Raw genomic sequence first — 12,562 nt, forward strand, 5'->3', positions numbered from 1 at the left:
GGCCGCTCCCTCTGTCAACGTGCCATGAGCCAAGGCTACTTCTGGAAGAACATGAAGAAAGACTGCGAAGAAGTTGTCCGCAAATGCCGACCTTGCCAGCTGTTTTCACCTATACCAAAGCAACCCGCCCAGAACCTCTCCCCTATTACCAGCCCGTGGCCCTTTGCGCAATGGGGGCTCGACATTGTCGGAAAACTACCAACAGCTCCAGGAGGATTCAAGTTCTTGATCACAGCAACAGACTACTTCTCCAAATGGGTAGAGGCCGAACCCCTTGTGACAATCACAGAAGCTGACGTTCGCAGATTTGTCTGGCGAAACATTGTTACAAGATTGGGAGTTCCATACGCCATCATATCAGACAATGGAAGCCAATTTGTCGGTAAAGACCTGACCAGCCTCTGTGAGGAATTTGGGATACGCTTCTTCAACTCCACACCAGCATACCCCCAAGGGAATGGACAAGCCGAGGCTACGAACAAGACCGTCTGCGCTGGGATCAAGCGACGAATGAACTCCAAGAGAGGAAAATGGGCTGAAGAATTACCACGTGTCCTCTGGGCTGACCGTTCTACACCCCGGCGCTCAACCGGCCAAACCCCCTTTTCAATGGCATTCGGCATGGAGGCAGTAATCCAACTGAAGTCCAAGTTCCCCACTCTGAGGACTGAGAATTTTGATCCAAAGACTAATGAAGAGGCAGTGGAACAAGAATTGATTTTGGCAGAAGAAAAACGCGACGACACTCAGCTAAAGCTCGCCAAATACCAACAACAAGTTGCAAGAGGCTACAACCGAAGTGTTCGAATCAAGACCTTCAAGCCAAACGACTTGGTTTGGCGAAAGGTGGTGCAAGCTAGCAAGAAGCAAAAATTCAAACCCAACTGGGAAGGTCCCTTTCGCATTGTCAAGATCGCTGGTGAATGTGCCTATGTGCTGGAGGACATGAATGGAAAAGTTCTCAGTAACCCATGGAATGCACAAAACCTCAATAAGGCATACATGTAGCCGGAATTCCAACAGTGTGCCTCATGTTCGGCCACTGCTTATCCATTTATTCTTTGTTGGCTTCGGCCCATGTTTTACATTTTCTCCTGTCCTTCAAAATTTGTGGAATCAAAAGAAATTTTATCTGGCAGTCATTTACAGTTCAAAATAATTTCCATTGAATTTATATTCTACCGCGGCTACTTGGCCAAACACAAACGATGACCTCGGTCACACCCACAAACAGCTCTAATGCCTCCGCTTCGGCCACTATTGCTGCCCAAAAGAAGGAAAAACGGACATCAGGTCCACCGAGCCCAGAAACACACAATATGGCTGGAATTTGGGCTCGGGTTTGGCTTAGCAAGACGCTATGGTCGGCTACAGCCCGGTTACACTCACGTTTTGGTGAGCAAACCACCCACAAACATTAAACACTTTACTTACAGACTAAGGGCCGACAAATTAACCGAGCCCCAAACTACGGTTGTGTGCCATCCACAAACTTCGGCAACCAAATCGCAGAATCAACTATACTAGCAACTGGCCGAGACCAACACACGCTCGGCAAAATCTTTATTCTATTACTCTACTTTGGTTCAAGCTCGGCAATACCTACAGCTAGTAACTTAAACAATTGGACAAGCATTCCTACAATTAGGCCGAACCCAAACCAAAATGGGGGCTACAGTATAACTACTAGCATTAGCCAGGGCTCGGCAACTCTTCACATCAACACATCCAATGTGGCCCAGGCTCGGCTCTATTATTATGCATTGTTCATTGTTCAAAGCTCGGCAAACACCAAAATGATGAAGCAGTTTCTACTTTGCTACATGTCAACATAACTCAGCCGACCCAAAAACCATAGAAGGGTCTACGGATAACCATAACCTCAAACAAATTTCAAACCAAGCAAACCTATTCAAATCAGAGGTCATACAGAATATCAATCCAAGTTCGGCAAAGAAGACACATGGCAAACACAGAAATCAAAGAGCTACGGCATTCAACTTTCAATACAAAAACAAAATGTTACTGAAAATCCTAAGCGAAGAGGTACGGCGTAGTAAATTGTTCGATGCCGACCCCTCATCAACTATTACAACTGCCAAGGCAAAACTCCCAAGTTCGGAGCCGTCCAGTCCAACAAAAATTTCGAAATTCAAAAACAAAAGAGAAGTCCTAATCTTGGGGGACAACATCAGCAACGACATCAGCAACCTTCCCGCTCTCGGCTTCGGCTCCAATCTCGTCATTCTTTTTGGCCTGCTCGGTGTCCTGCTCAACTGCCCCAGCCACACGCACTTCGGCATCAGCACCAGTAAGGTCATCAATATCCTCCTCACTTTCGGAAAACTCCTCTGGAGGAAGTGGTGCACATTCCTCGTCAGTGTAGGGCAGCACAAGCTCTGGCACTTCGGCTGCAGGAATGGACTTTGTCAAATTCATATCCGGCTCCAGCTGCATCACCCCACACGCAGCTCTCACCCCCGACTTATACCCTGCTCGGTATGCAATGGGAACCCTGCTCTTGATCTCCTCGTTCACCATCGACCGAGCCTCCCTGACGTACTCGGCACCGGCTCTGTCAAACCCAGCCTAGTAAGCCTTCTCGTCCACCTCCTTGATTTTCCTCTTCTCCCTTCTCAACACCTGACCGAGCTCACGTTCGGACTTCATGGCTTTCTCCAACGCTCCATCCCTCTCCCTCTCGAGTTCGGCAATCTTGGACTTGGCGAACTTCAAACCATTCTTTGCACCCTTCATTTTTTCGTGCTCGGCTTTAGCATCATCTCGATAACGCGTCCTCTCGGCAGCCAACAAATCAGCTTGATCAGAAACCCGCAGCAGAGCCTGTCCTGCCTGCAGAAAACAAAACGGTTAGGCTCGGCAACGAATATAAAGGCCGAACGTGATATATAAGAAATTGAGTGATCAAGTACCTGAACAAGGTAGGCGCTAGCATGGGCGATGCTCGGCTGCAGCTCCCTCGGAACCCTCTCCATATCCCTCGGAAGAGCAAGACCGTGCAGCATAGTGACGGCCAACCCTGGTTCGAGTTTAACGCTATCATCAACACTGACAACCCTACCCTCCACCGTAGCAAACGAAGGTGCGAACTCCTGCAGGGTCACTTTGCCCGCGGAACCCGCCGACTTTTCCACAGCTTTGGAGCCACCAGCAGTAGACGAATCAGTTTGGTCTTTAAGAACTGGCGTCGGCGGCCTGGTGGGAAAGAAGTCACGAGTAACCTTCTGCTTCTTGGAAACAGGTTCAGTCATCTCAGCTTCCTTCTACCGAGCAAGAGCACCATCCCTAAGATTGATCTTCACAACGTTCCTCCTTCCCATATCGTCGACAAATTCAGGTATAAGTGTTCGGATGGGAGCGATACTGACGCCTCGGGATTCAGCTGGCTGACTGTCTTGAAACCAGAAATCCGCTGACTTCTTCAAGGTGGGGAACTTCACCCTCGGTTCCTTTGCCTTCTTGCTCAGATCGTGTGTAACACCCCCAGCCTCTCGCTCTCCGGCGACTATCTTCTTGCCCTTTGCCTTCGTGTTCGGCCCTGCTTCCCTCTCCCTTCTCTTCAACTTCCCCTTATAAGAAGGGATGTAGCCCAACAGCGTCGGTGCGTCACGACAGATCTGAGCCGTCAATATTTCAATATTCTTTTCAACAGCGAAGGACTGCTGTCTCTTGGTAATTGATCGGTGATCTGCAAAGGCAAAGTGTTGGCCAAATAAGCATCAGGATCACGGTAAGTAGGGTAAATCATGCTCGGCAAATAAAAGAAGGAAGTGAAATGACCTCGGAAATCTTTTATCTTAGGCACGGAATGCAGTCTTATCGACTGATTGCCGAACTCGTAATTTCCACTTACTTCAACGTACAAATTGGCCCACTTATCAGTGTCGGGAAGCCCGTTTATCAGGGGATCCTTGCCACTACGCGTCGACAAGTACCTGCGGTCGGTCTTGCCGTGCCTGGACAAGATGTATGTGTGAAAGAGGTCGGCAACTGAGAACTCGAGATTATGGAGCTCCTTCAATTTTATCACCGACATCACTATCCTATAGCTATTTATGGCGAAGAAATGGGGAACTATGCCGAACTTAGCCAGCAACTCCCTCAAAAATGGGTGAAGAGGAAAACGGAGTCCAGCCTCACAAATGGCCATAAAGGGAACTGTTATGTGTTCGGGGTGGTCTTCCCTCTTGTCCCTTATCCTGTTACTAGCCACCTGACTAACAACAACATCATCGGGGATGTTGTATGTTCGGCAGAAATCAATGTACTCACTAGGATTGCCACTGAAGTAGTGGGCGTAAGGACAAACCTGCCCTCGCTCATAGAGATCGGCGACCTCCCTGTTCTCGGATGAAGTTTCGGCCGGAACAGAACTGGAAGAAGCAGCAACTTCGGCCTGGGGACGAAGCCTCGACTCGGCCTCGGGACCTAGTTCGTGTACGGATTCGGACTCCGTGCTAGTGGTGAAGGTAATCTCGGGCGCAGTGTTGTACCCGCCATCGTATTCGTAGTCACGTTCAGCGTTGGAATCACTTGAGCCGGACATATTGGAAGCAATTGAGGAGGCCTGGCGTCGGCTCCTGTACCTCTCCACGTATGCTCGGATAGCGAGATCTGTGGAATCGTCCCCTGAACTTTCAGAGTCGGATGAAATGATGATAATTGAGTGAGCCAGACCTAACAAAGGCAAGAGTAAAACGATGAGAACCCTCGTCGTTGGCTACCAAGGCAAGGACCTCATTACGACTCGGCTACCTACAATTGGCCCACCCATTTATCACATTCCACAGATCCAAGTTCGGAAAATACTTACTAAGGTCAACAGGCTCGGCCAAACCCATTGTCGGCCAAGCCTATCAACCTCAAAGATTGGGGCTCGGCCAGTCTCGCCGTCGACCCAGATCACTAGCATCTAGGTTGGGGCTCGGATGAACACATTGAAGCAGGAGACGAACAGTTCGCCCATCTCCAGTAATGCACTATTCACTTAAAACTAAAAAGACCTCAAACACCCAGAAAGACGGGAAAAAGTCCAAGAGAATTGCAAAAAAAGTGAAGAGAAGCAGAAAGCGAGTTCATACCTGAGATTTGTGGTGAGATTTGGTGGTGAAACTGTTGACAATCAAAGACAGAAGATGAACAATCGACGGAGAAAGCTCCAACAATGGAGTCCTAGAGAGAGAAAGAGAACGGGGTCCTTCTCTCTCCTCGCGTCATTCTTTATATAGGGCTAGGGTTTGAGATTTGAAACTCCCGCCCATCATGACACCGCCGAACCGGCAGCTAATAAACGCTCAACACGTGGCAAATAAAGGACAACCTGCGGAGTTTGCCAGTCGTCCTCTCACCAGCCGTACGCAGCCACAGAGCGACGCCTGGCACTCCTCCACTAAAAGATCTTCACTAACGGCTGATGTCACTTCAAAAGAGAAGATTAGTCAAGCTTGGTCAAAATTCGCCTACAACACAAAACCACGTTCAGCATTCGATAAGTTTGGCCGAGGCTCGATTTCAAACCCTACCACGCGTTCGGCATTCGATAAGTTTGGCCGAGGCTCGATTTCAAACCCTACCTCGCGTTTGGCATTCGATGAGTTCGGCCCAAGGCTCGATATCAATCCCTACCTCGCGTTCGGCATCGGCAATGATTGAGGGGCTATTGTAGCCGGCCGAACATGAAAGTTCGCTGAGGTACGACCGAGCCCACACCATGCCGAGCTTGAACCTTGAGCTCGGCCCCCGTCTTTGTTCGTCGACCATTTCGTTTGCCACAGGCACGTCAGCTGATCAGCTCGTCCTCGGCCACCTTCCTCTGTGTTTCCCTTTTGGCGCATCTTCTCCCGTCGGTCACGTGCCCGATCAGCAAAGTCATGTTCGGCCACCTGCAGAGCATGGCCGCTGCCAACCATGGCTAACCGCTGATTTGCGTGTCTTATCACATGTAAAAGCGGTTATAACAGAAGATGATCATGGGCGCACATGGGTGTGCCAGCTCAGCCCTAAAAACGGTTACCAGATCTATTTGGTGACATCATGATGACACAGCCTGACCCGCGCAAGGCACGTGCTGGTGCTTGGAGAGCAAGTGAAGGAGCTCTATAAATACCTAGCGGTGGAAACCCTAAAGAGGTACATGCTACTACATACTCACTCTCGTAATCTTCTGCCTACTCTCTCTGCACATTACTCATCCTCACGCCGGAGGGCCTTGCCGGGACAACCCCCGACCTAGTCTTTAGTCGTGCGCTCACTGTGCAGGCTAGGAGAAGACTCAACCATCAAGCCACCAACGGAGGAGGAGATCGAGGATCACAGGCCACACAGAAAGAAGTCCACGCCTCTATGCCAAAGGTCTAGTACTATGGCCTCACAGTGATTTTTGCACTTCCTCAGGATTCTAAGTCTATTAAGTTAATAACCATTCAATTGTCGCGCTTCGTAGGAGGGATGAGGTGTTCGACAGAACATCCGTTTCCAATACCAGTGGTGGAATTATTGTCGCTCGCATTCTGCAACTAGTCTCTGTAAATTATGTGTTTCTGAACGGTTCTCTGGCCTTTGTTCTTGTGATGATGGCCTTTGGCACGTACGCGAACAATGGAAGTTACCGTTGCTGATTTGACATATGGGTAATGGTTGAATTTGGCGTTAAGGAGTCTTGGACTAAGAGATACAGTATCGGACACTTCTATGGAGGATATCACTTCAGGTTAGCATTTCAGCAAAACGGAGAGTTTCTTGTTAATATGTGAGATCGGGAATTTTTCATTAGCAAGCAAAGGTGCAAATGGAAGGTATAATCTAAAATCTACCGCCAATAAGTTTGGGTTGCTTCTTGGTTTCCGCTTTATCCTATAGGTTTGCTATCTTGAGTTTCGGATTATGTTTTTTGGGCTTAGGTTTTTGCTTGTTTGGGTTGTTCTAGAGGTTGTTTATGTTTAATTTGGTTTTCTCTTTGGTGTTATGGTCGGTTCCTTGTCTTCCTTTGGGTTTGGTTCTCGGGTGTCGTTTTGCCGGTATATATGTCCGTGATCCGTTAAATTTTGTAATCTTTTTCAAAAATTTATAAATTTTTTTTGCTGAAAAAAAAATAAAAAAATAAGTTTATCTGCTACGCTAGGACCTAAGCTTTCATAGCCATAGCAAATTTCCTATTAGTGTCGTAAGACCAATTAGGAATGAAAATACCAGAAGCAAACCTGTTATTCACATTAGAAAAGAAGAGCAAAAACGAGAGATTTAACACATTGCAAAGAATACATATCCAGAGCAGGTTGCTTTGCACAGATCATGTCTCAGTAAGCACATCTCTTGACCGAAACTAAATTCTCTGTGAAGACTTGAAATTCAACTAATGTCGAATCACCGTATTCTCGATGATGCTCTTTCATGTTCTGGGTATCAAGGTTGTACGACACCAACCGGCAATCTTTGCTCCTCAAAAGAAGAAGTTCGCCGTTTTCCTGAAATGCCAATGCGCGATGACTTCCTAAAATGGGTCCAGTACTGTATTTTTTGTTCCAACGATCTCCATACCTTGCCCACATGCAAAGTAATGATTCTTTTCCCGCCACCGCCCGGGAGGGTCCCAAGTACCTAGGGCAAGGGAGTCCCTAAGAACGCAAAGGCAAGACATAGTGTCAATCCTAACATCCTCGGGTAAAAATACTTGTTCGAACAATTCTCCAAACATGTGGAAAGCAATAATTTTAAAACAAGCATTAGGAGCCAAAGCCACAAAATAAAACACCCCATTCAATGATGTGGAAAACGAATGCCGAGGATCGCATAGGGTACCTTTCGGTACCATAGCAACGATTTCTCTCCACGAGTCCGTACTCATATTGTAAATTTGAACTCTTTCCTCCACATGCGTATAAGCAGAAATCCTAGGGTCGTACTCCTGTTGTGGGGCGACTTTAAGCACTTTATAATCATTGGCTTTGGGATCAAAAGCAAACCCTAGATGTCTATAATAAGGGTGGCTATAATGCCTTCTTTGACAAGGGAGTGGAGGGAGTATCCTGAATTCTCTAATGGCGGGGTTGCATAACATGATGATTTCGGGGTAGGAATTGGTGAGACAAACGATGTCGTTGGAAGAGCCGACGAGGCTAAGATCACTAGCGTGTGGCCCTTCGAAAGGTAGGTCTAGATCGAGGACTGGAGTTTTGTTATTTTGGAATGCATATGATATAGTGTTCCAATGAAATTAATCTAGACTTCCATTATGAGATCGATATTTGTCTAATCTATTTTTGAGTGCCAAATTTTCACACCATCTTTTTGTTCAAATACATTCCTTTCTACTAATAATGAGGTGAAATTCCAAATATATTCATCAGTTTTTTTTATTTTACCGGCAAAAAATGTATTAATCAAGGAATTATAAACGTACGGGTTAAATTTACTAATCTGTGTGTCTCCACTAATGCAAATTTCTAAATCCGTCCATGGGTACCACGTGGATGGTGTTAGGAGTATATTTAGTCCCAATAAAAGGTTATGGAGACTTGAACCTAGGCCTTGTCCAACCAAGTTCAAGTTTCCAACTACTGCACCAACCCCTCATTAATTGGTGGTTGTTTGTCTTTTCAATGCCTAGTTTCAGCATTCCGTGGATGCACTGATGAGAATTGATGTCAATTCTTTCCACAAGGATGACATTGATAGTGTCAAAACAATACTAGCAAAACTATAAAATAAAAAATAAAAAAACTCTGTGTTTGGAAATATGGTTGATGGAGCTCTCAAGAAAACAGCATACACTCTGTTTTCACAGTGCTTGAGAGGAAGAGTAATGCCAAGAGGACCTTCAACAGCAGATTGTGCAGCACAAAACATGTCCTAATCAACGTCTCTGGACCGAAATTAAGCACTCTTTGTACGGAAGAACTTGTAACGACGGACGCTGTGCTCCCCATAACGGCACATCGTAATTAAACTTGATACACTTTTATTTCTTCAGTATCAAGGTTATACGAAAAACATCTGTTTAAGAACTCCACATCTCTCAAGAACCACCTTGCCATTTTGAAATAGTTGTCCGCGTCTCAAAAGAAGAAACTCCCCGTTTTGCCGAAAACCTAATGGATATACCACCAAGGCACCAAGTAAATACCGACGCTGGCACACATGCTCTAAGTTTATGGATTGGGGCAACTCTAAGCACTTCATATTAATATGTTTTGGGATCAAAAAGCAAACCCAAAATGGCAACACTTCCTCTCTTGAATTTTGAAGAGAGCTGGGAAGTTTTTTTTTGCTTTTATCTTTAATGAATTTATTGAGAGAGTTTGGAAGTTTTTCTTCTTCTTTTTCTCTAAAAAAAAAAAATTCACTATTGCAAGTTGTAGCTAGTGAGGTTTGAAACTTTGTCAAATGCATAAGAGTAATCGTGACAACCACTCCACTTGCTATATACAAGACTATCTTATTGGTGATGTGAACGTTGGAGTCTTTGGGGCCAGTTCAACGGAGCTTTAATTTGGCTTTAGTTGGATGCTAGTGGATGGTAGAATTGGTCCACTCGAGACTTGATTCATTGAGATCCTAAACCATAGTGATCTCCTTCAAAGAATGGCCCAATCTCTTAACTAAAATCATTTCTCAAGAAACTCACCATTTCACTGCAAAAATCCTGAATTGTAGATATCGCCCTCGAAGAACGAATTTAATTTTGTTCACCCTTTTCAAAAGAGGGTGAACATTACACTTCTTTCTATTGGTTGAAATAAAGTGAATCTCGCTACAAAGTGATGTCATTCTTATTAAAAAGTGTATTACAGAAGTGAGATCTACGTCATTTCAACCAATAAGAGAGAGTGCAACGTTCATCCTCTTTAAAAGAGGGTGAACAAAATTGCACTCTCAAGGAACAGCCCTATACTGTAGCTTTTAGTCAAGGACTGAATTCACCCATCGGCTTATAACTTGTGCTCTAATAAGGTTAATACCCCTCCTTTCACAGATTGGTGCTGGGTTTGGAAGGTCCCTACTAACCCTAGGATATCCTACTTTCTTTGGCTCGCTGCTCAAGAGCGTTTGGCTACTAAAGATAACCTTTCGTCTAGGCACATCACGTCTGACTCTACATGTCCTTATTGTCCTGTTGCGACTGAAAATGCCTACCGTGTTCTGAGGGATTGTCCCAAACCTCTAGACCTTTGGCAATCCGTCTCTGTTCCTTCTATTCTCACAGATTTCTTCGATAATCATGCATCCTTTCCTTTTTGGCTTAAATCTAATTGCACTTCAAAAGTCATTCACGAGTCAGGTGTACCTTGGTCTTGTGTCTTTCCCTTTGCTTGTGGGTTTATTTGGTTGAATAGAAACCAAAGACATTTTTGTGACTCTAATCCTCTTGATCCGGGACACATTCGTGCTAGACTCTTTTCTTTCCAGGACATTCTTGTCCGCGCAACGGAATGGTATTTTATTTGCTCCAAGCCCTCTCGAATTACCAGGCCAAGACATATTCAGGTGGGTTGGATTCCCCCTTCTCTAGGGAGATTCAAACTCAACTCTGATGGCGCCGTAAATAGCCGGGGAATCGCAGCAGCGGGTGGCATTATTCGCGACTGGAATGGCCAATGCATCAGAGGATTTCAGCGCCATATTGGCACAGTTTCAGCGCTTGCGGCTGAACTTTGGGCTTTAAGGGACGGTTTACAGCTAGCTAGAGGTGGATTCAAACATCCAAAATTTGGACATTGAAGTGGATGCATTAGAAATTGTCATTCTGATGCAAGAGAATATCAGTGATGCCCATCCTTTGCATAACTTGGTTTCCGATTGCAGGTTCCTTCTTCAGAAGTTCACCTCAGCAAACATCAAGCATGATTTTCGTGAGGCAAATGGTTGCGCGGACGGTTTGGCAAAAGATGCTCTCAGTAATGGTGTCAACTTTATTAGCTTTAGTTCTATTCCTATTGTTATTGTATCTCAGTTTCGGAATGACTTTGTAGGGGTCTCGTACCCTAGAACTCTATTTTAATTAATGCTAACTTATTTTTCACCAAAAGAAACAAAAAATTCACCCTCACTCATATGTCAGAAAACAACCGGTACTCATCCCTTGCCGGTAAGTATGCCAATGCTCATTAAAAAACAAAGCGACAGACAAAGTACAAAAGTTACAAAGGTCAATCGTAAATTGTAAGTAGTATTTAGACAGTGACTGGTATGGGCATTACGTCAGTCGTCAAACACCTCGTCGCATATGCAAAACACAACAATTGACCAGCAGATTTATAATTGCGAGCCTACAAAAAGAAAATCCCATTCAACGGAGTGCAAAAATCGTTGTGGTGAAACCCAGCTATACACCTTTGGGGCACAACGATGTGGACTTCCCTCCTAGAATCGGTACTCAAATTGTATTCTTCGACTTTTTCATCCGCAACCAAAGCTGCAAATAGAAGCTATAATCTAAAATCTACCAATAATACAAGCTTTTGATGTAAGTAGCAATGCATATAACAAGACCAGGAAACACATAGTACCAAACATGTCCACAATTCCAAAATTCTTAGTTTCCGTAACAGTACTGTACCAGAAGGAAACTTGTTAATAATAAGATTAAAGAGAGAGAGAGAGAGAGAGAGAGAGAGAGAGATCAAAGTATCAAACTACCCCTGCAAACCCAATTGGCCAAAATCCGACATAACGAGGAATAAATATCAAGAGCTCGTTGTTTTGTGCAAATCATAAACACGTCTCTTGATTGAAACTAAGTTCTCTGTGTACGAAATAACTTCAAACTGATAAATTGATACCGAATCAGTGTATACTTCATAATACTCTTTTATGATATTGGCATCAAGGTTGTACGACACCATCCGGCAATTGTCGCCCCCTAGAAGAGGAAGCTCGCCATTTCGCAGAAATCTAAATGCCTTACAATGTCAATGTCCTAAAATGGGTCCAATACTGTACTTTTTGTTCCAAGGATCTGTAACTCCGTTTCCATCCCTTAACCATATGCCAAGGCACTACTCTATTCCCAATTTGTCAAACACCAAAGTAACAAGGGCAAGGGAGTCCCTCAGAACGCCAAGGCTAACCGTTAACTTGATGCAGTATCCTTGGGTAAAAGTTCTTGTTCGAACACTTCGTCGAACATGTGGAAAGCAATAATTTTATAACGACCACCAGAGTTCGGCTCAGGAGCTACCCAATAAACACCCCATCCAACCGTGTCCAACGATAAGGCTGGCTTAGTTGGAAATGTTTGGGCACCGTAGCGGCAATTTCTCTCCACGAGTCCGTACTCATAGGGTAGATTTGAACTCTGCCATCAGCACTCAAATAACAAAATCTGGCAACTCTAAGAACTTTATAATCATTGGTTTTAGGATCAAAAGCAAACCCTAGATTGCTAGTGGGCCATGTATGATAAGGGTGTTTAGGGAGTACCCTGAATTCTCTCATTGCAGGTTCCATAACACGATTTCAGAGGAGTAATTGGTGAGACAAACGATGCCGTTGGCCGACCCGATGAGGTAACGCCCTCTAACTTGTGGACGGGAAAAAGGTAGGT

At 45.1% G+C, this 12,562-nt stretch overlaps 1 protein-coding gene across 1 annotated transcript; it reads right to left on the minus strand.

The window, feature by feature from the left end:
- Positions 1-7,316: 7,316 nt before the first annotated feature.
- On the minus strand, positions 7,317-8,077 carry LOC131302807 (uncharacterized). The gene is made up of 2 exons (XM_058329601.1): positions 7,691-8,077; positions 7,317-7,634 (listed from the first exon to the last, which is right to left on the minus strand). Exons 1-2 carry the CDS (start codon positions 8,075-8,077, stop codon positions 7,317-7,319), a joined length of 705 nt encoding a protein of 234 aa, XP_058185584.1.
- Positions 8,078-12,562: the final 4,485 nt, after the last annotated feature.

This window comes from Rhododendron vialii, chromosome 10a (assembly GCF_030253575.1).
Source record: "Rhododendron vialii isolate Sample 1 chromosome 10a, ASM3025357v1".
In the NCBI taxonomy this organism is placed as follows: Eukaryota; Viridiplantae; Streptophyta; class Magnoliopsida; order Ericales; family Ericaceae; genus Rhododendron; species Rhododendron vialii.

Coding starts and splice junctions, on each gene's coding strand:
- LOC131302807 (XM_058329601.1), bottom strand. CDS start 8,077: ATGTTATGCAACCCCGCCATTAGAGAATTCAGGATACTCCCTCCACTC. Junction 7,635..7,690: donor TTGGAGAATTGTTCGAACAA/GTATTTTTACCC, acceptor TTGCGTTCTTAG/GGACTCCCTTGCCCTAGGTA.